At 38.7% G+C, this 23,581-nt stretch overlaps 1 protein-coding gene and 1 non-coding gene across 10 annotated transcripts in view; one reads left to right on the top strand and one right to left on the bottom strand.

Annotated features, from left to right (window-relative positions):
- PEX7 (peroxisomal biogenesis factor 7) overlaps positions 1-23,581 on the top strand; it is a 93,718-nt gene that overhangs the window by 25,937 nt on the left and 44,200 nt on the right. For 8 of the 9 annotated variants that reach the window (XR_010116859.1, XR_010116858.1, XR_010116860.1 and 5 more), the window contains exons 6-8: positions 17,884-17,990; positions 21,148-21,261; positions 23,452-23,507. Coding sequence is in view for 6 of the 9 variants with exons in the window: in XM_063622372.1 (XP_063478442.1) it covers positions 17,884-17,990; positions 21,148-21,261; positions 23,452-23,507 (277 nt within the window). In the remaining 3 variants the exon portion in view is untranslated. Of the gene's footprint in view, positions 1-17,883; positions 17,991-21,147; positions 21,262-21,987; positions 22,099-23,451; positions 23,508-23,581 lie in introns of those variants that run through there. The other variant, XM_063622382.1, reaches the window with a different exon arrangement.
- LOC129478171 (small nucleolar RNA SNORA27) lies at positions 6,336-6,469 on the bottom strand. The gene has a single exon (XR_008656325.1). It is a non-coding gene; the product is annotated as a small nucleolar RNA SNORA27 (small nucleolar RNA).

The following is a 23,581-nucleotide window of genomic DNA, read 5'->3' on the forward strand; positions in this document are numbered from 1 at the left end:
ATGTCTTCTTTTGAGAAGTGTCTGTTCATATCCTCCACCCACTTTTTGATGGAGTTGTTTGATTTTTTCTTGTAAATTTGTATAAGTTCTTTGTAGATTCTGGATATTAGCCTTCTGTCAGATAAGTAGATTCCAAAAATTTTCTCCCATTCTGTAGGTTGCCTGTTCACTCTGATGGTAGTTTCTTTTGCTGTGCAGAAGCTCTTTAGTTTAATTAGATCCCATTTGTCAATTTTGGCTTTTGTTGCCATTGCTTTTGGTGTTTTAGACATGAAGTCCTTGCCCATGCCCATGTCCTGAATGGTGTTGCCTAGGTATTCTTCTAGGGTTTTTATGGTTTTAGGTCTAACATTTAAGTCTTTAATCCATCTTGAATTAATTTTTATATAAGGTGTAAGGAAGGGATCCAGTTTCAGCTTTCTACATATGGCTAGCCAGTTTTCCCAGCACCATTTATTAAATAGGGAATCCTTTCCCCATTTCTTGCTTTTGTCAGGTTTGTCAAAGATCAGATGGTTGCAGATGTGTGGTATTATTTCTGAAGGCGCTGTTCTGTTCCATTGGTCTATATCTCAGTTTTGGTACCAGTACCATGCTGTTTTGATTACTGTAGCCTTGTAGTATAGTTTGAAGTCAGGTAGCGTGATGCCTCCAGCTTTGTTCTTTTGGCTTAGGATTGTCTTGGCAATGTGGGCTCTTTTTTGGTTCCATATGAACTTTAAAGTAGTTTTTTCCAATTCTGTGAAGAAAGTCATTGGTAGCTTGATGGGGATGGCATTGAATCTATAAATTAACTTGGGCAGTATGGCCATTTTCATGATATTAATTCTTCCTATCCATAAGCATAGAGTGTTTTTCCATTTGTTTGTGTCCTCTTTTATTTCGTTGAGGAGTGGTTTGTAGTTCTCCTTGAAGAGGTCCTTCACATCCCTTGTAAGTTGGATTCCTAGGTATTTTATTCTCTTTGAAGCAATTGTGAATGGGAGTTCACTCATGATTTGGCCTCTGTTTGTCTGTTATTGGTGTATAGGAATGCTTGTGATTCTTGCACATTGATTTTGTATCCTGAGACTTTGCTGAAGCTGCTTATCAACTTGAGATTTTGGGCTGAGACAGTGGGGTTTTCTAAATATACAATCATGTCATCTGCAAACAGGGACAATTTGACTTCCTCTTTTCCTAATTGAATACGCTTTATTTCTTTCTCCTGCCTAATTGCCCTAGCCAGAACTTCCAACACTATGTTGAATAGGAGTAGTGAGAGAGGGCATCCCTGTCTTTTGCCAGTTTTCAAAGGGAATGCTTCCAGTTTTTACCCATTCAGTAAATATTATGATATTGGCTGTGGGTTTGTCATAAATAGCTCTTATTATTTTGAGATATGTCCCATCAATACCTAATTTATTGAGAGTTTTTAGCATGAAGGCTGTTCAATTTGGTTGAAGGCCTTTTCTGCATCTATTGAGATAATCATGTGGTTTTTGTCTTTGGTTCTGTTTATATGATGGATTACATTTATTGATTTGCATATGTTGAACCAACCTTGTATCCCAGGGATGACGCCCACTTGATCATGGTGGATAAGCTTTCTGATGTGCTGCTGGATTCAGTTTGCCAGTATTTTACTGAGGATTTTTGCATTGATGTTCATCAGGGATATTGGTCTAAAATTCTCTTTTTTTTGTTGTGTCTCTACCAGGCTTTGGTATCAGTATGCTGCTGGCCTCATAAAATGAGTTAGGGAGGATTCCGTCTTGTTCTATTGATTGGAATAGTTTCAGAAGGAATGGTACCAGCTCCTCTTTGTACCTCTGGTAGAATTCGGCTGTGAATCCGTCTGGTTCTGGACTTTTTTTGGTTGGTAGGCTAGTAATTATTCCCTGAATTTCAGAGCCTGTTATTGGTCTATTCAGGGATTCAGCTTCTTCCTGGTTTAGTCTTGGGTGGGTGTATGTGTCGAGGAATTTATCCATTTCTTCTAGATTTTCTAGTTTATTTGCATAGAGGTGTTTATAGTATTCTCTGATGGTAGTTTTTATTTCTGTGGGATCAGTGGTGATATCCCCTTTATCATTTTTTATTGCGTCTTCTTTTTCTTCTCCCTTTTCTTCTTTATTAGTCTTGCTAGCGGTCTATCAATTTTGTTGATCTTTTCAAAAAACCAGCTCCTCGATTCATTGATTTTTTGAAGGGTTTTTGTGTCTCTATCTCCTTCAGTTCTGCTCTGATCTTAGTTATTTCTTGCCTTCTGCTAGCTTTTCAATGTGTTTGCTCTTGCTTCTCTAGTTCTTTTAATTGTGATATTAGGGTGTCAATTTTAGATCTTTCCTTCTTTCTCTTGTGGGCATTTAGTGCTATAAATTTCCCTCTACACACTGCTTTAAATGTGTCCCAGAGATGCTGGTATGTTGTGTCTTTGTTCTCATTGGTTTCGAAGAACATCTTTATTTCTGCCTTCATTTCGTTATGTACCTAGTAGTCATTCAGGAGCAGGTTGTTCAGTTTCCGTGTAGCTCTGCGGTTTTGAGTGAGTTTCTTAATCCTGAGTTCTAGTTTGATTGCACTGTGGTTGGGGAGACAGTTTGTTATAATTTCTGTTCTTTTACATTTGCTGAGGCATGCTTTACTTCCAAGTATGTGGTCAGTTTTAGAATAAGTGCGATGTGGTGCTGAGAAGAATGTATATTCTGTTGATCTGGGGTGGAGAGTTCTGTAGATGTCTGTTAGGTCCGCTTGGTGCAGAGCTGAGTTTAATTCCTGGATATCCTTGTTAACTTTCTGTCTCATTGATCTGTCTAATGTTGACAGTGGGGTGTTAAAGTCTCCCATTATTATTGTGTGGGAGTCTAAGTCTCTTTGTAGGTCACTCAGGACTTGCTTTATGAATCTGGGTGCTCCTGTATTGGGTGCATATATATTTAGGACAGTTAGCTCTTCTTGTTGAATTGATCCCTTTACCATTATGTAATGGCCTTCTTTGTCTCTTCTGATCTTTGTTGGTTTAAAGTCTGTTTTATCAGAGACTAGGATTGCAACCCCTGCTTTTTTTTGTTTTCCATTTGCTTGGTAGATCTTCCTCCATCCCTTTGTTTTGAGCCTTTATGTGTCTCTGCACGTGAAGTGGGTCTCCTGAATACAGCCCACTGATGGGTCTTGACTCTTTATCCAATTTGCCAGTCTGTGTCTTTTAATTGGAGCATTTAGCCCATTTACATTTAAGGTTAATATTGTTATGTGTGAATTTGATCCTGTCATTATGATGTTAGCTGGTTATTTTGCTCGTTAGTTGATGCAGTTTCTTCCTAGCCTGGATGGGCTTTACAATTTGGCATGTTTTTGCAGTGGCTGTTACCGATTATTCCTTTCCATGTTTAGGACTTTACTTCATCAACCTCTTGACAAGAGTTAGCTGTGGTTCAGATTACTTTTCAATAATTCCAACTCCTAAAGAATAATTCCTAGATTTCTGGCAAGGACAAATTCATGGATGGTAATGTTATAACTGAGATATGATACATGTTTGAAAGAGAAGGTCTTGAGTTTTGTTTTAGAACACTGTTTCAGAACCTGTGAGACACGCATCTGCTTGTCAATGAGCAGGTTGAGCTTGGAGCTGAGAACTCTGGCCTCATGAATAAAAATTGTATCCTTGGCTTAGAATTGGTAACTAAAGCCATTGCAGTAAATCAGAGCACCTAGGAAAGACTAAGTCAAAGAAACCTTGGAATAGAGCACAAGTTGGTAAACTACTGCCCTCAGATCAAAACTGATGGTTTTTGTAAATAGTTTCATTGGGGTACGGCTATGCGCGTTTATTAACATATTGTTTATGGTTGCTTTCACACTACAGTGGTGGAGTTGAGTAGTTGTGAGAGAGACTGAAAGGTCCTCAAAGCCAAAAATATTTACCGCCTGTGGCCCTTGACAGAAAATGTTTGCTGACCTCTGGCATAAATCCTCAAGGAGAGAGAAAGAAGTGGAAACTCTTTTGTGCAGTTGGCTGTTTAGTAGAGGACAGAAGGCATTAGCTAGAGGAGGAAGTGGTGCTCCTAATAGTGTCTCCTCTTTCAGTTATGCAGCATCCAAAGATAGACAATAGGTAGGATAATTGTTCCTTTCTTGCTAATAAACTATACCAGTGCCCTGAGTTGTTGAATTATGTTGATTGGCTTTCTTAGGAAATATAATATCACACACTTTTTTCCCATTATTTCATTATTTTTAATTTTGAAAGTAAAAACTGACCAAACCATCCTAAATTGTGAAAGTACTATTAGGTTGAAAATACTCAGAAATGGAAACCTTCAGGTAAATTATATACAGACAAGTATATCCATTTAGATTATACAACTTTCTTTTTACAGGGAGCATGATTGAGGTGAAAGATTATGTAATTTTTTGAGATCCTAAGAATGAATACTAGTAATGCCTATGTATAGAGGCATAGTTAATTTAAGAAAAAATGTTTTTGTTCTCTGATAAAAATTAATAGCTTTCTTTTCTAGAATGATGAGCGGTACACACTGTCAACTTATAAGGTTATAAACTATTATTTTTTGAATTTTTAAGCTAAGTCATAGCTTTTTTTGTCCATAATCTGAATTAAATCTTTTCTAATATATGAAGTCTTTTGGAATGGGACCAGTAATGTATTTTTTCTTCTTATGTTGCCTTTTCCAAGCCTGAACTCCTTCTTTGGTCTTTTATCCTTCTGTAACATAGTTAACCATAAGTCTGAGTGTGTATTAAGTCAGTGGTAGCAATATTAATATATTTAATTTGAACCAATTAACGCTTTCATTTACATATATAACTTGAGTTAATCATCTTTTATGTTTTTATTATTGTTACTGAGTCAGAGTCTAGCTCTGTCGCCCAGGCTGGAGTGCAGTGGTACAATCTTGGCTCACTGCAACCTCCGCCTCCCAGGTTCAAGCAATTCTCCTGCCTCAGCCTTCTGAGTACAGGCGTGCGCCATCACACCCAGCTAATTTTTGTATTTTTAGTAGAGATGGGGTTTCACCATGTTGGCCATGCTGGTCTCGAACTCCTGACCTCAGGTGATCGACCCGCCTTGGCCTCCCAAAGTGTTGGGATTACAGGTGTGAGCTACTGCGCCTGGCCAGTGTTTTTAATTTAGTATAAATGGTAATGAGTTTTGCGCTTATAGTGAATCGGATCTGTAAGTTGACCACAGTTCAGTTTACTGGTTTATAATTTTACCACTTTCTAATTTTACCGTTGGTGAAAGATTCTGCCACAGAGAGTATTAGTCCAAGTCAAATTAAAGTTCTTGTAAGGATGTGAATTAGATTGACATTAGCATTATTTTCTTAGGGGAGGGATGCCTTTTGGCCTTATATCCTACAGTTTCAAAGGAGTCATTTCAAACTCTAGATTGAATTAGTGGTGTAGAATAGATCCACCTCAAAAATGAACTGAGGCCAGGCATGGTGGCTCACATCTGTAATCCCAGCACTTTGGGAGGCTGAGGCAGATGGATCACTTGAGAACAGGAGTTTGAGACCAGCCTGGCTAACCAACATGGTGAAACCTGTCTCTACAAAAATACAAAAATTAGCCGGGCATGGTGGCACACACCTGTAATCCCAGCTACTTGGGAGGCTGAGGCAGGAGAATCACTTGAACACGGGAAGTGGAGATTGCAGTGACCTCAGATAGCACCACCGTACTCCAGCCTGGGCAACAGAGCAAGACTGTCTCAAAAAAAAAAAAAAAAAAAAGAAAAGAAAAAAAAAGGACTGAAGCATGCTTCTCTTCTAGTGAAACAGTGAAGACTTATCTGCCGGGAGCTCTAATTGGCAACATACATAGTAAACTAAAATTAATAATGAGAATATAATTTTGTATAGTTGGAAAAGTATTAGTAAATACAATTCCTTGAACAATTGATAGGTCTTAAAAAAATTCCTTACCTTTCTATTTTATATAATCTTGTTGATGTTTGTTATTATTCAAGGTTCTTTTCTTTTTCTTTTTTTTTTTGAGACGGAGTCTCTATCCCCCAGGCTGGAGTGCAATGGTGCAATCTCAGCTCACTGCAACTTCTGCCTCCCACCTTCAAGCGATTCTCATGCCTCATCCTCCTGAGTAGCTGGGATTACAGGCACGTGCCACTATGTCTGGCTAATTTTTGTACTTTTAGTAGAGCCGGGCTTTTGCCTTGTTGGCCAGGCTGGTCTTGAACTCCTGACCTCAGGTGATCCACCCGCCTTGGCCTCCCAAAGTGCTAGGATTATAGGGTCGAGCCACCGTGCCCGGCCTATTTAAGGTTCTAAATTTGCCTTGATTTGGGCATTTTTTGTTTGTTTTCAGTTTGTTTTGTCTGACAGGATACATGACCATGACAAACACCCAGTTTGCCTGAGTTTTAAAAAGGATATGTCGTTTGCCCCACTGGAATGACCGGTAAAGACATACATCCAGTTGGCAAAGTGGAAAGAGGGTGTTGATTTGTTTTTAATCATTGTTCTCTTTATGTGTATGACCAAATATAAATCTGATAGTGACAAAATCACAAACTAATACAGCTGCGTTTTTTAGATGTCAGTCAGAATTGTGTGTATTAGCCCTTCATTTGAGCTGAGTCACACACACCTTTTTACATTGGTCTTTGTGTAGCATGGAATACATAGCATTGACTCTGTGTAGTGTTGTAGAATATGCACTGTATGAGACTGAATAACAGAAGATGAATTGTTTGTAGAGCGTTACTATAATCACAACACTTCACTTTTCAAACTATCTGTATAGTGTAAGTGGATAGTAGAAAAGTGATCTTTTATCAACAGAATGACTGTTTGCTTCTGTAGAAGACCCCTGTTTCATTACATTACCTTCATATGTTGTGTTAGAAATTAATATAAATCTTGGTCATATCAGCCAGGACTTCTTTGGTTGAAAGTAAAAAAAAAAAAAAAAAAATTCTGACCCAAAGTGCTTTAAGGAAGAAGATAACTTACTTGCTCACATAAGTGAAAAGTTCAGAATTAAATCTGGCTTTATAGGCATGGTTGGATGTAGGGCCCTGTCTTCTGTTGTGTTGGTTTCAGAATCAGGGTATCAGGCGCCACATGATGGCAAGATGGTAGTAGCTCCAACCCCTACATCCTTTCTGATTTCTGTCCAGTAGGAAAAAGTGAAAGATTCCTTTCAGACATCCAGACTGTTTCATTTTCTGTCATGGGCTCTGATGGGTTCTCGTGGATGTTCCTGAACTAATCACTGTGTGTGGGTGAGGGGGATATAATATTTTGATTGGCTTAGGCTTGGTTAGTCCCTGTAGTTGGGAATGGAAAATGAGAGAGGGTGTTATCCAAACAATGTGGATTGAGGATGGAAAGAGTGAATCCAGATTAGGTGAAAGTAGGTGGACGGAGTCTAAGGGGCCAGTATTCACTAAATTGGCGGCACATCTAAGGCTTCAGATAAATCAGAGGAGATTTGATGAAAATCAAGTACTGGACCTGTAAGTTCTAAAATATGTTCTTCAAAAACTTTCCTTGTGAAATGGATACAGTAAAGCTGTTTTCTGCCAATTTTTATGACTTGGGGAACTCATCGGAGATTGATTTTTCAAACATTTGCCGTTTTCCTGAAATAATCCTTTGTGGTGATTTACAAATATTAGTCTACTTAGTACTTTTTGAAAGATTCAAAGTTCTTCTTCCACTCTGCAAAAATATTGGAAGGAGTTGGGGTATAGTAAAAAGTCAAGGCAAGTTGCAAAACTCTCACTATGCCTTAGCCATTTCAGAGACAAGAACATTTACTTACTGAGCTGTGTACCATGCGCTTGTAAGCAAATGCAGTGCTTAGATCTTCTTTGCTTCTCTTGTTTTCATACATTTCCTATAACACTTGTGTATTCTTTTACATAGCCGAATGCCTTACATAGCCAAACATGAAAATATTTTTGATTGTTGTTATATAAGATATGGGAGTAACCATCTTATTCAAATTTTTAAAACATATCTGAGTTCATTTTGATTGTTGAGAATGACGCTGCCAGTGAGTCAGTCAGATATTTATTGAATGTCCATCATTTACTGGAGATTCAGTGAGGAAGACAACAGATGGAGTTCCTGCCCTCCTAGAGCATATAGTCCAGTAAGAAAGAGGAATGCTAAGACAAAATCTAGAAGCAGCTAGTGATGAAGACTGTGAAGTTCTTTAAGGAGAGGTAATATAGCACAGTGGTCAGGAACAAGGATTCTGGAGCTGGACTGCTTCAGATCAAGTTCTACTTTCCTGCTGTTAGGGGACTTTCTTTGGTCATGCCATTTAACCTCTGTCTCCTCATTCCTCATTTCTAAAATCCGGGTGATAATGGTATCCACATCACGGAGTTCTGAGGAGGATTAAGTAGCTAATGTGCATAAAGGGCTTAGTTAGAACAGTGACTGGCAGAGTAAAAGCTCTGTGAGCATTACCTCTTTTTTTTTTTTTTTTTTTTTTTGAGACCTGTTGCCCTGGCTGGAATGCAGTGGTGCCATCTTAGCTCACTGAAACCTCTGCCTCGCAGGCTCAAACAATCCTCCCACCTCAGCCTACTAGCTAGGACCACAGGCGTGTGTCACCACCCAGCTAATTTTTGTATTTTTGGTAGAGACAGGGTTTCACCGTGTTGCCCAGGCTGGTCTAGAACTCCTGGGCTCGAGCAATCCTCCCGCCTCAGCCTCCCAAAGTGCTGGGATTACAGGCATGAGCCACTGCACCCGACCTTAAGTGTTACCTGTTATTGTTAACACGTGTGCCCAGAATTCTGTGGAAATGTATAAATGGATTCCTGAGCTTGTCAGGGTTGGCTGGTCAGGTCACTTCCCTGAAGTAATAGTCTAAGCTGCTGCCTTATGAACAAGTAAGAGGAAATGGGAAGTGGGAGGCAAAAGTTGGAATGTCAAGAGAACAGAGCATATTTGAGGACCATCAGAATGGCCTTTGCAGTGTATATGTGCTGTTAACAGTGGACAGTTAGTGCTTATCTAAGAGCTAAAACTCTTAGAGCTCTAGAGTAATTTGCTCTAGGTAGACTCTGGAATGCATGGTTGTATAGTAACATACTAGTCCAGTGATTCTAGAATCTGGCTAATCATCAGAACCATTAGGAGAGCATTAAAAAACAGCAGCAGAATTGTGGGCTTCATCTTAAGTCTTGCTGAATAAAAAGGCAGAATACCCCTGGGAGATATATTTTTAAATCCCAGCTGAATCTAGTGAGCAGCCCAATTTGGGAAGCACTGTACTAGTCTATGGAATAGCTCTGTTTGAGATGCCAAATTGACAGCTTAGTTCTATTTGAGGTAATGGGAATTGCATGTCTGTTTTCAAAGGAATATACTCAACTCTTTTTAAAAAAATCTACAGAATGGTTTCAGTGCTGAATTCAGAGAATTGGTTGCTTTAGTTGGAGAACTGCTTAGTTTTTTCTGTTTTGCTAGTGAGTTTATCTTTATTAATTCTCTTGCTTTGTCTTCTTGCTTGCAGACGAGTGCTTGTTATAAAACATAACATAATCTTTGCATAAAATAATCCCAACTGCAAAGTTTGTAGTGTGGAACCCATAGTTGTAAAATACTTGTTTTTCATAGTGGAAGCTTATGTGATAGGCAGTCAAGATGTATTTTTATGTCTAATCCTGTTGCACACATACAGTTAAGTATATCTTTCAACAGATTACAACAATTTATATTTTAAGAACGTAGCATTTAGTTTGCTCCAAGAATTTAGTCACCTTCAAAGTTGTATAGTTTATCAAATTACTTATCATTAGCTAAGCTAAGACAGGCCAAAATGGGGGAAGTTTTTAGAGAACTACCAATAGATCTAGATTTACCTTCCATAGCAGAGTTGCCTAAAGACATTGCATTTTGCCTAATTCATGATAGTTGTCTTAGTACAGAAATCATATTTCTAAATTATATGAGATAGAAGGGAAGAATATTTGAGCTCTTTTTATGAAGAGGATTAATATGAAGTAAATTATCTTTGGAATCATGAAAACTAAATTATTGCTGTCACAGACTCCATCTAGTTGCATAAGTCATAACCATGCCTGAATGTGTGGGATCCAGTAGTTAAAGCAAACCTCATTCTACTGTAAGAAAAAGTCATATTACATCCAAGAGGCACAAGGCGTTTCGGTTAAGTTATATTATATTGGCCCCAAAGTCCCCTTTTGCTACTCAGTTCACGTCCCAGTTTTAGACTTTATGTTTACACTCATTCTCCTTATGCAACTTCCTCGTACCTGCTGCAATTTGAAATTAGACATAGTAACAGCCAGCACTTCCTCGCCCATATTGTACATTTAAATTCACTGGTTCTGGCCAGGCACAGGGCTCACATCTGTAATCCCAGCACTTAGGGAGGCCAAGGTGAGCGGATCACTTGAGGTCAGGAGTTTGAGACCAGCCTGACCAACATGGTGAGACCCCATCTCTACTAAAAACTCAAAAAAATTAGCCAGGCATGATGGCGGGTGCCTGTAATCCCAGCTACCGGGAGGCTGAGGCAGGAGAATCGCTTGAACCCTGGAGGCAGAGGTTGTAGTGAGCCACTATACTCCAGCCTGGGTGACAGAGTTAGACTCTGTCTCAGAAAAAAAAAAAAAAGAAAAAAAAATTCACTGGTTCTGTCAGTGTCAGGTCTGCAATTGATAAGAGAAGCTGGCAATTCAGGTGAGTCTATGGCACCATCACCGGGCCCTGATAAATGTCTGCCTGTCAATGAAAGGCCAGTTGTCTAGAAAATTCAATTGAAAAAACAACATAAATACAGATGTCCTGGCAGCTGAAAGAGCTGAATGAGTCATTGTACCATTTGGTCATTAGGTCTGTTTCCTACCTGGAAAACAAAATGGCAAGGACAAAGTGCCAAATGCTTACATCAGGAGTTGCTGTCAAGGAAGTGGAATTCTCAGCTCCTGCCCAGCAGTCTTCACATTTTTGTGCCCATTAAATTAACTGCAAGAGGGGACAGCTCAAGCCATGGCTTTTTTTTTTAATATTGTGTGAAAGTGGTGGTATGAATTGAACAATGAGAACACATGGACACAGGAAGGGGAACATCACACGCCAGGGCCTGTTGTGGGGTGGGGGAAGGCGGGAGGGATAGTATTTGGAGATATACCTAATGGTAAATGATGAGTTAATGGGTGCAGCACACCAGCATGGCGCATGTATACATACGTAACAAACCTGCACGTTGTGCACATGTACCCTAAAACTTAAAGTATAATAAAAAAAAAAAGAAAGAAAGTGGTGATGTGGAACAAAACCTCCCAACCTTTGTTATTGTGTTTTTTAATCTTTTATTGAAGTATAATACACATATTGAACAGTGCATAATCTTAGTATACAATTTGGTGAATTCTCACAATGAACACATCCTTGTAACTGCCACCCAGGTGAAGAAACAGAACGTTCCCAGAGGGCCTCCTCCCATCCTTATAGTCACTTCTCACCACCCCCCACCCCAGGTGACCACGGTGTGGCCTTCCAATAGCATGGATTAATGTTGCCCATTTTCATACCTTTGTTACTGGCTTTTTTCATTATGTCTTGTGAGACTCATCCATGTTATTGCTACAATGATGGTTCTTAATCTCCTAGTCTGCATTCATTGTAATGTTTTGGTACTTATTAATTTTTTAATTTTTATTTTTTGAGACGGAGTCTGGCTCTATCACCCAGGCTGGAGTGCAGCAGCACAATCTTGGCTCATTGCAGCCTCTGCTTCCTAGGCTCAAGCAGTCCTCCCACCTCAGCCTCCTGAGTAGCTGGGACTATAGGTGCATGCTACCAAGCCCGACTAATTTTTGTATTTTCTGTAGAGACAGGATTTCATGGTTGCCCAGGCTGGTCTGGAACTCTTAAACTCAAACGACCTGCCTGCCTTGACCTTCCAAAGTGCTAGGATTACAAGTGTGAGCCACCATACCTGGCTTGTTTTGGTACTTTAAGTCAATTTACATACTCATATCTTATTAGGGTGAACCCAAGCTCATTGATCTTGAGACAATGCTATAGCTATAGCAGAATTTATACTTTTAACCTAGTATAATATAGATATAAATTCCTGAAAGTTAGTATATATTATTTAGGCATTTTGTATGTTTTAATGGAAGCCTTGTGCTTAATCAAATGGTTTTCTTTGGAGCTAGTTTCAGGAGACTGAAGCTTCAGGAGAATACCCTTCGCTCCCTTATGATAATGAGTGATTTCCTTTGCCTACAAGTGATAGAACTGGGACTATGTTAGATCTTTGTGAAATTTATTAAAAAGCATACTCCAGAAAGGGAAGGGCTGTTTGAAAGGCCCCAGGACATGTTCTGTTTCTCATCTGGACTTTTCTCTACTTGTTGACTTGACTCTGCGGACTGGCTTTCTCCACACAGTGAGACACATGGCCACTAGTGGCTCCTGAGATTTATATATATATATATATAAATAAATATATATAAATTCACTATGTTTATATATATATATATATATATATATACACAGTATATAATGCAGCGTGACATCCACATCACCCTGCATTATACACTGAAGGCTGGAGAAGGTCACGAGAGATCATTTCATCAAAGATATATATATATTTTTTTCTGTATCTATTTTATATATATATATATATATATATATAGTTTTGTTTTTTTTTTTTTTTTGAGACAGAATCTCGCTCCATTGCCCAGGCTGGAGTTCAGGGGTGTAATCTCAGCTCACTGCAACCTCCATCTCTGGGATTCAAGTAATTCTTATGCCCCAGCGTCTTGAGTAGCTGGGATTACAGGCGTGCGCCACCATGCCTGGCTTGAGTAGCTGGGATTACAGGCATGCGCCACCATGCCTGGCTAAAATAAAAAAATTTATTTTGTATTTTTAGTAGAGACAGGGTTTTGCCATGTTGGCCAGGCTGGGTCTCAAACGCCTGGCCTCAAGTGATCCACCTGCTTTAGCCTCCCAAAGTGCTGGAATGACAGGCATGAGCCACTGTGCCTGGCCATATTTTTACATTTTTGAGACAGGGTCTTGTTCTGTCACCCAGGGTGGAGTGCAGTGGTGCGATCATGGCTCACTGCAGCCTCGACCTCCCGGACTCAAGCAGTTCTCCTACCTCAACCTCTGGAGTAGCTGGGACTACAGGTGTGTGCCACCGTGCCTGGCTAATTTTTAAATTTTTTGTAGAGATGGAATCTCACTATGTTGCTCAGGCTGATCTCAAGCTCCTGGGCTCAAGCGATCCTCCTGCCTTAGCCCCTTAAAGTGCTGGGATTACAGGTGTAAGCCATCATGCCCGGCCTCCTGAATTTTATAAGTTGTAAATGTTACCATAAGAGAAGGACAGACATTATTTTTTCAGTTATAGTTCAGAAAAATCCCAAGTACCTACCTTTGACCTTTCAGCTGTAGTCAAAGCAGGGAATGAGGTCCTGTGGTTGGTCTTGCCTGGACCTGCCTTTGGTCAGTCAATTGTGTTGAGGTGTAAGTCTTTATAGAATCACTTGGTGAGAAAAGGACATGCTGTTCCTAGAAAAAGGGTATTTCTGGGCAGGCCAAACACTAGACATCCATGTCACCCTGCATTATACACTGAAGGCTGGAGAAAGTCATGAGAGATCATTTCATCAAAGCTATTTGGCATTCTAGAAGCAGATTCTACTGACTGGTGGCTAGACCACAGACAGTGATTATAATGAGGGCCCTTGGAGTTATTTGAAGCTCTAACCTGTACCAATTCTGAACAATTTCCTTTTGGTACTTTCAAACTCATCATTCATTTTTCACAATGAGATATGTTGTCACTAGTGGGTCCTGAATTTTATAACTTGTCAATTCTGCCATAGAAGAGGGACTGACATTATTTTTCAGGTATAGTTCAGAAAAATCCCAAGTACTCCCATTTGGCCTGTCACCTGTGGTCTGAGCAAGGAATGAGGTGCTATGGACGGAGGTACCATCCTTAGCTAGGTCCAAAAATGTTTGTTACTCTCATCTATCAAAGTGGTTTTCAACCTTTTTTTAATGTAGCAGGACAGTATTTTTAAATCAAAAAAGGAAAAAAAATCCTACATACAAAGCAGTAGTAGTACATATTTATGGATCCATGAAAATGTAATAAAAGTATTACCAAAATGCAAACTAAGGGGCTGCGGACCAAATTCATGACTGTTGTGGCCTCTGGGCAGGGAGGATGGAAAGTGGTATTGAAAATATAATAGAGATTTTTCTCCAATTTATAGAAAAAGTAATGCAGGGCTGGACGCAGTGGCTCACACCTGTAATCCCAGCACTTTGGGAGGCTGAGGCAGGTGGATTGCTTGAGCTCAGGAGCTGGAGACCAGCCTGGACAACATGGCAAAACCCCGTCTCTGCCAAAAATAGAAAAATTAGCAGGGCTTGGTGGTGTGCACTTGTAGTCCCAGCTACAAGCTGAGGTGGGAGGATTGCTTGAGTCTGGGAGGTGGAGGTTGCAGTGAACTGAGATCGCATCACTGCACTCCAGCCTGGAAATTAAAAGAATTAAAATAATTCCTCCAGAATTAGCCAACATTGATTGTATGGCGTTTGTCCTCCAGCAACACAAGGAGGCAGCAGTGTAGTGTTGTTGTAAAGCTGTGAAGTGTGCATGCTGGGGACCCAGACTCCTTGGGTTCTGGTTCCAGGTCCTGGTTCTGTTGCTTACTATCCTGGGTGAGTTATTTCATCTCTATATGCTGCATTTGTATAGTACTATATTCCTCATTTGTATAGTACTATATTCCTCATTTGTATAGTACTATACAATTACTTTTTATATCTCCAAATTCCTACTTTATGTAGTTGTGATGTTTTTAGAAAAAAACATGTATAAAATGCTTAGAACAGTATGTGGCACATTGGAAGCACTCAATAAATATTAACCGTTATTCATGTTGTTATTATTGGGGGGACAGAAATAACTTCTAATCATGGGTATTTTTTCTCATTAAAAAAAAAACCACATATTGAGAGCTTTCTGCATATCTGGCACCATACTCATGCTACTACCTTGTCTCATTTCAGCCTTACAAGGCAGTTATTTTATTGTAGGTAGGAAACTGAAGATCAGCGAAGTAACTTGATTAAGCATCAGTGACCACCAAATGATTGAGCTGGATTAGAACCAAGCTCAGGAACTCCAAAGGCCCTGTTCTTAACCTCTGCATTTCATTACTGCCAACACATTTCTTATCTTTCTTCAGCAACTTCCAAAGAAGCCAGGAAAAAATTGCCTAGGATAGCTAAATTTAGCTTAACAATATATGATTTAAAATTGGGAATATAGGAAAATATGTAGATAAGTAATAGATACTTTAAAAATTTAGCATTTTTATATACCGTATTTGGCAGTTCCTACCATGTGTTAGAGACCATGCCAGGTGCTTTACAGAAATGTGATGAAATTCTTAGACAGCACTGCATGTTGGGCATTCTGTGTCTCCTTTAGAATGAATCAGTCTCAGAGATATTACATATCCTATGCAGGGTATGTATCCTATAATCACAAAATGGCATTCAAGACCCTACCTGCTATCATGCCAGAAACTACATGCTTTTCATTACATGGAACTGGTTTTCTCCCATCATCAGTTGTTTATATTTTACTTTTGAGGTAGGTATATATATTCTGGATTTTATTCATCTTGTCATCTTTTGTTTCCTCATAGTTTAGAAAAACTGGAGGCAAACAACATGGAAAACATTTAATTGGGTGTCTGTGCAATTAAGTAATGCAAACTGTTTTTGTAATAATGCAAAGTGTAATCTTTATTTTTTTTTTTTTATTATACTTTAGGGTTTTAGGGTACATGTGCACAATGTGCAGGTTTGTTACATACGTATCCATGTGCCATGTTGATTTCCTGCACCCATTAACTCGTCATTTAGCATTAGGTGTATCTCCTAATGCTGTCCCTCCCCCCTCCCCCCACCCCACAACAGTCCCCAGAGTGTGATGTTCCCCTTCCTGTGTCCATGAGTTCTCATTGTTCAATTCCCACCTATGAGTGAGAACATGCGGTGTTTGGTTTTTTGTCCTTGCAATAGTTTACTGAGAATGATGTTGTCCAGTTTCATCCATGTCCCTACAAAGGACACGAACTCATCATTTTTTATGGCTGCATAGTATTCCATGGTGTATATGTGCCACATTTTCTTAATCCAGTCTATTGTTGTTGGACATTTGGGTTGGTTCCAACTCTTTGCTATTGTGAATAGTGCCGCAATAAACATATGTGTGCATGTGTCTTTATAGCAGCATGATTTATAGTCCTTTGGGTATATACCCAGTAATGGGATGGCTGGGTCAAATGGTATTTCTAGTTCTAGATCCCTGAGGAATCGCCACACTGACTTCCACAAGTGTAATCTTTAAATGTTTTTAGCTTGTTGGCCAGGCATCGTGGCTCACACCTGTAATCCCAGTACTTTGGGAGGCTGAGGTGGGAAGATTGCCTGAGGTCAGAAATTTGAGACTAGCCTGGCCAATATGGTGAAACCCCATCTCTCTCACTCTTTTTTTTTTTTTTTTTTTTTTGAGATAGAATTTCACTCTTGTTGTCTGGGTTGGAGTGCAGTGGCACAATCTTGGCTCACTACAACCTCTGCCTCCCAGGTTCAAGTGATTCTTCTGCCTTAGCTTCCCCAGTAGCTGGGATTACAGGTGCCCGCCACTCCCACGCCCAACTAATTTTTTGTTTAGTAGAGACAGGGTTTCATCACGTTGGCCAGGCTGGTCTCAGACTCCTGACCACAGGTGATCTGCCCACCTTGGCTTCCCGAAGGGTAGGGATTACAGGCGTGAGCCACCACACCTGGCCAAAACTCCATCTCTACTAAAAATACAAAAAATAGCTGGGCGTGGTAGCACACATCTGTAATCCCAGCTACTTGGGGGGCTGAGGCATGAGAATAGCTTGAACCCAGGAGGTGGAAGTTGCAATGAGCTGAGACCGTGCCTCCGCACTCCAGCCTGGGCAATAGAGCAAGACTGTCTCAAAAAAATATCAAAATAAATAAATAGGCCCGGCGCTGTGGCTCACGCCTGTAATCCCAGCACTTTGGGAGGCTGAGGCGGGTGGATCACGAGGTCAGGCGATTGAGATCATCCTGGCCAACATGGCGAAACCCCATCTCTACTAAAAATACAAAAATTAGCTGGGCGTGGTGGTGCACACCTGTAGTCCTGGCTACTTGGGAGACTGAGGCAGGAGAATCACTTGAACCTGGGAGGCGGAGATTACAGTAAGCCGATATCGCGCCACTGCACTCCAGCCTGGCGACAGAGTGAGACTCTGTCTCAAAATAAATAAATAAATACATAAAAATTAATAAATAAATTTTTTTAGCTTTTTTTGAGGAGAAAAATACACTTATAGCTGGCCCATTAAAATATAGTATACTTGACAATGAAAAGTAAAAAATTCTCCATTTTGGCTTGGTAGACTTTGCCCACCTTTAGCAGTAAAATTGTTACTCTATTGTTGGTTTCTAGTACAATACACTGGTATAGAGTGATCACTTTATTTCCTAACACGAGAATTTTCAGGGCCTTTCCTGCCTCGAACACATACCAGGTGTGTGTTTAGTCAATACTGTGTTTATCTCAGTGTGAGATTCAAATTTTCCTCCTAATAGCATTATCACGGTTCAATGTCACTTTTTGTATTCCTTCATTTGAATAGTTCCTATACATTATTATGGTTTAAAAAATAAGTCTAAAGGTGGCAATATCCTAACACTGAAAGCAGTGTATTTTTACTTGACTTATTATTATGAACAATTATATCACTGCACATTCAAGTGGTGTGATGGGAAATGATCAAGTCTTCCTTTTTACTAGGTGATCAGACTCTGAGAATATGGGATGTGAAGGCAGCAGGAGTCAGAATCGTGATTCCCGCACATCAGGCAGAAATCTTGAGTTGTGACTGGTGTAAATACAATGAGGTATAGTGTATGGCTCTATCCTAAGCTGCTGTCCTTCCTAATGTTAAAATGTTCTGAATTTTATTTATCTTTGTTTATGTGGACTTTGGTGGTGTTCCTGGACCATTAAGTTAAATTCTGTCCCTTTCCTTTCTAATTAATGATTGTGACTGACCTGCATTAGCATTAATTGGATTTAAGTGCTTATAAAACGGGCAAAATAAGAAACAGAAATTCTCAAAGTTCAACAGTGCAGCCTTACTTGTTTGTTTTGGGAAGCCGCCTTTCCAATTTATGTAATTTTTTTCTTTATTGCTCTTAACCCTGCAATTTTGTATCATCTTTTGCTTTTATTTCTTTTTCACTTTGCCAGTCAGGCTGTTGAACTATTTGTAATTTGATTTTTAATTTGACAGTCCATCAGTTTTTAAATTTTTCTGTTTCATCTTCCTTTTTAAGCCTAACCAATTTTCATGCCGCTGTAAGATAAGTGTCCATGTGCAACTTTTTTAAAGCTTCAGTTAACCACGTGAGCATATGAATCAGAGATAGAAATGGATTAAATATGTGTTAATATACTACAGTCATGCACTGCATAACAACATTTCAGCCAGTGACAGATTGCATATGTGACAGGTCCCATAAGATATAATGGAGCTGAAAAATTCCTATTGCCCCCAAAGACCTTCCAGCAGGACAAGATGTGGAGGTAGAAGACAGTGATATTGATAATCCTGACTCAGTGTAGTCCTAAACTAATATGTATCTCAGTTTTTAAAAAAGAGTTTAAAAAGTAAAAAAAAAAAAAAAAATTAAATAGAAAAAAGCTTATAAAATAGGGATATAAAGAAAGAATTTTTTTTTGTAAAGGTCTACAATGTGTGTGTGTTTTAAGTTTTGTTATTATGAAGAGTCAAAAAGTAAAAAAAGCCAGGCGTGGTGGCAGGCGCCTGTAGTCCCAGCTACTCAGAAGGCTGAGGCAGGGGAATCGCTTGAACTGGGAGGCAGAGGATGCAGTGAGCCAAGATCACGCCACTGCACTCCAGCCTGGCGACAGCAAGACTCCATCTCAAAACAACAACAACAAAATTAAAAAAAATTAGAAAGTTTATGAAGCAAAAAATTACAGTAAGCTAAGGTTAATTTATTATTGAAGAAAGGAAATAAAAAAATAAATTTAGTGTACAGTAATGTTCTAGGCCTTTCCATTCACTCACTACTCACTCACTCACTGACTCACCCAGAGTAATTTCCAGTTGTAAGCTCCATTCATGGTAAGTACCCTACTACCATTTTTTATCTTCCATACTGTATTTTTACTATACCTTTTCTATGTTTAGATACAGAAATCCTTACCATTGTATTACTGTAGCCTACAGTATTCAATACAGTAACATGCTGGACAGGCTTGTAGCCTGGGAACAATAGGCTGTTTCATCTAGCCTGAGTGTGTAGTAGGCTGTACCACCTAGGTTTGTGTAAGTAGACTCTGTGATGTTCACACAAAGATGAAATTGCCTAATGCCACATTTCTGAGAGCATATCCCCATCATTAAGTGATGCATGACTGTATTTATGTCCCTGAAGTGGTCTGTTGACTGTGACAAATAGGTAAAATGTATGCTTTGTTTTTTTCCCAGTTTTAAATTAATTAAAGTTAAAAGAACATTGTATTGGCAGAGTTCTTTAAATAAAAATAAGTAAAATAAGTTAAACTACAGTACATATGCAATGATATTACTCAATCTAAACATTTCAGTGCTGATGACTACAGTTTCAAACTCATAAATGAAGGTTTCATATTGGAAATTTAATTATGGCCTGTATGTTAGATGTTTGGGAATTCTAAAGAAAGATGCTAATAGACATTTAAGAGTGGTTTACAAAAATTGTTTTCTAATAACTGAAACTTTTCTTCAAATTAGCTTAAACTAAAGCCCAACATAGTCAGACAATGTTAGGTTGGTCCAAAAGTAGTTGCAGTTTTTGCCGTTACTTTCAATGGCAAAAACTGCAACTACTTTTGCACCAACTTAAATCCGTTGCTGTTCTCGGTTATGTGGGGTGGACTGAGTGTGGACCCAGCACTTGGCCTATTCAGCCAGGACCTCTGGGTTCACTTGGGACTCTAGATAGAATTTGTAAGGCCGGAATAGATAAGAGACTCACCACTATTTGATTACATTCTTGGATATGGTTAGATATTGTATTAAGAATTTTGGTCCAAGAGAGTTGGAAACAATGATTAATTTAGATTTAGAGAACATGGAAAAATTTAATTCATAGCCTTTGCTTTTTCAGATGTGCCTAAATGAACAGACCTCTTGCCTTTTAATGCCTGGAAAAACCTCAGAGTACGTTGAAACGCTTTTTGTTTGTTTGTTTTTTAGAGATGAGGTCTCACTGTTACCCAGGCCGGTCTCAAACTCCTGGGCTCAAGTGATCCACCGGCCTCGGCCTCCCAAAGTGCTGGGATTACAGGAGTGAACCACTGCACCCAGCCTTGAAAACCTTTTTTAAGTTTTTATTTATTTATTTTTTGAGACAGGGTCTTGCTCTGTCATCCAGGCTGATGTACAGTAGAGTGATCATAGCACACTGCAGCCTCTGACTCTTGGGCTCACACAATCCTCCTGCCTCACTCAGCCTCTCAAGTAGCTAAAATTACAGGTGTGTGTTACCACACCTGGCTAATTTTTTAGTTTTTTGGGTAGACAGGGTCTTGCTTTATTGCCCATGCTGGTCTCAAGTTCCTGGCCTCAAGTGATCCTCCCACCTTTGCCTCCCAAGGTGCTGGGATTCCAGGGAAAATCTTTTGAAGAGAAAGCTGGGCTCATTTGTCAGATGAACTTTTAATCCCCTATGTACTTACTGCCGCTTCTAAAGGTGAATTAGAAAATGCACAATGCTATTTGGAACTATGCCTTTTCCAGCTGTGTGTAGTGTTCCATCGTGTACATAAAGCATATTGAGCTCTTTTTCTCACAAGTCATATTAGTTTTTTGCTATTAATGTCTATGTTGATTCCTGTCTATAGTTGTTATACAACTTCTCAAAAATGACTCCTGGGTTCATGTTAAATAATTATCAGAAAGTAGATGTTGTTTCTAGTAGGAAAGCCTGTGTACTGTTTAATTGCAAAGATGTCACAGTTTATGTTTCTCTGAATTATTTTTAGAATTTGCTGGTGACAGGGGCGGTTGACTGTAGTTTGAGAGGCTGGGACTTAAGGAATGTACGGCAACCAGTGTTTGAACTTCTTGGTCATACCTATGCTATTAGGAGGGTGAAAGTAAGTTTTTATCTTTTCTTTTATATGTAGAATAAAATTATATAAATATAATCAATGAAGCATATATTAAAAAGTATTCTGGGTTTAGGGATTGGAGTTACTAATTCTTTTTTATATGTGTTTTTGTTACCCAATTAATTAATAGTAAAAGCTAAAATTAGATAAAAATATTTGAATAATTATTGAATGAATTTGGGCAATGTAGACATTCAATACTTAAGTTAAATAAGGATCTTTTTCTCATTCTTTCACCCCCAGTCTGTTATTTCCTTTAATATTATTTTTTTAACTATAGTAATTCACTTTTAGTATTATGTTCTTTATAAGTTTCTAATTAGTGAGAGTGTCTTTGTTGAAACAGGTATAAAGAGATGGTTAATTCTTTTTTCTGACATGATAACATACATGACCATTCACAGATGTTTGGGATATGGAAAGTTTTCTACTCTGTGAACAGCAGAGGATGAGGTAAATTTTTAATGATGGTCCCAGTAAATTTATCTGGGTTATAAGATGACTTAGGTTAGTTTCCTGGCTTTCATTTAGGCAGGTTCTGCTAAATGACTGTGGAAAGCATCTTATTAACTGACATCTCCTGATTTCATCTTTTTTTTTTTTTTTTTTTTTACGTTAAGGGTAAAAAAGTACCTTATTGATTATTTTGTTAAGATAATTACATTATCCCTACTATTTTAAAAATTCTAAATTTTTTTTCTTTTTTTTGAGATGGAGTCTTGCCCTGTCACCAAGGCACGATCTTGGCTCACTACAACCTCTGCCTCCTGGGTTCAAGCAGTTCTCCTGCCTCAGCCTCCTAAGTAGCTGGGACCACAGGTGTGCGCCACCATACCCAGCTAATTTTTTTCTATTTTTAGTGGAGATGAGGTTTCACAGTGTTGGCCAGGCTGGTCTTGAACTCCTGATCTCAAGTGATCCGCCTGCCTTAGCCTTCCAAAGTGCTGGGATTACAGGCCGAGTCACTGTGCCTGGCCAAAAATTCTAAATTTTTAGTTAAGTTAATATTTTAAGTTTCACTGGCTGCAATGCAACATAGAAGACACAGTGCTCTGTTTTATTTTTTAATAAAAATTTATTTTATGTGGACAAGTTTTAGCAGTTGAAAAATATGCTCTATGTATATTTCAGAGTGATTCTGAGAATGAAATAAGGTAATGTAGTGAAAGTACTTTGCAAACTAAGCGCTGGTCAAATGTAGTTGTATATGTGTATTTAACTATTAAAGTGCTGGTAAGACAAACACTGAAGAAATATAATTGCAAAGGTCAACTTATTAAGTATATTTTTACTCATCTAGAAGACGTTACTTGTCTGTAAATTTGCTTTTTATCCTTGATATCATTTTCCATTAGCTGTAATATACAAATAACATAAAAATATCTTAAAGATGTTTTTATTTAACATTTAAATGTTTATTTTGATAACTTGTGATTATAGCAATCATATATTTGTAAAATTGGTAAATTATATAATTATATATTTGTACTGTTATGTACTTAAATCCCTTATATTTGTAAGAATCATTTTTGTTTGTTACTTTGTTTGCTTTTGTTTTTTTGAGCCAGAGTCTCTCTCTGTCGCCCGGGCTGGAGTGCAGTGGCATGATCTCGGCTCACTGCAACCTCCACCTTCTGGGTTAAAGCAGTTCACCTCCTTCAGCTTCCCGAGAAGCTGAGATTACAGGCATATGCCACCATGCCCAGCTAATTTTTGTATTTTTAGTAGAGACGGGGTTTCACCATATTGGCCAGGCTGGTGTCGAACTCCTGACCTGAGGTGATCTGCCCTCCTCAGCCTCCCAAAGTGCTGGGGTTACAGGTGTGAGCTGCTGCATCTGGCCTGTAAGAATCATTTTTGGATAGCCAATATGAAATTGTATTTAATTTTTCTAGAATAGCAACATTTTGGGAATATTTTATTCTAAATGAGTTCTAAAAAGCTCGAGGGATAATTTTCTTTGGAGAATGTAAAAATATTTTTCCTGAAGATGGATACTTAAAAGGCCAGGAGATTTTTGCCTCAAATTATAGCATATATGCTGTGAAAAAGCATAATTTTAAGTGACAGCTCTGACTCAACTTAAATTTATTATAATATTTATGGAATGATCATAGAAAGCAGTGTTATAATCGCAGCTGACTTCAAAAAGCGTTTTTTTCTTTTTTTTTGTAGTTTTCGCCATTTCATGCTTCTGTGCTGGCCTCTTGCTCATATGATTTTACTGTAAGGTACAGTGGTTTTTAATACAGTTCATTGTGAAATACCAGGTAACATTTGCATCTTTGCAACTTTTATAAAAGAC

Source organism: Symphalangus syndactylus, chromosome 2 (assembly GCF_028878055.3).
Source record: "Symphalangus syndactylus isolate Jambi chromosome 2, NHGRI_mSymSyn1-v2.1_pri, whole genome shotgun sequence".
NCBI lineage: Eukaryota > Metazoa > Chordata > Mammalia > Primates > Hylobatidae > Symphalangus > Symphalangus syndactylus.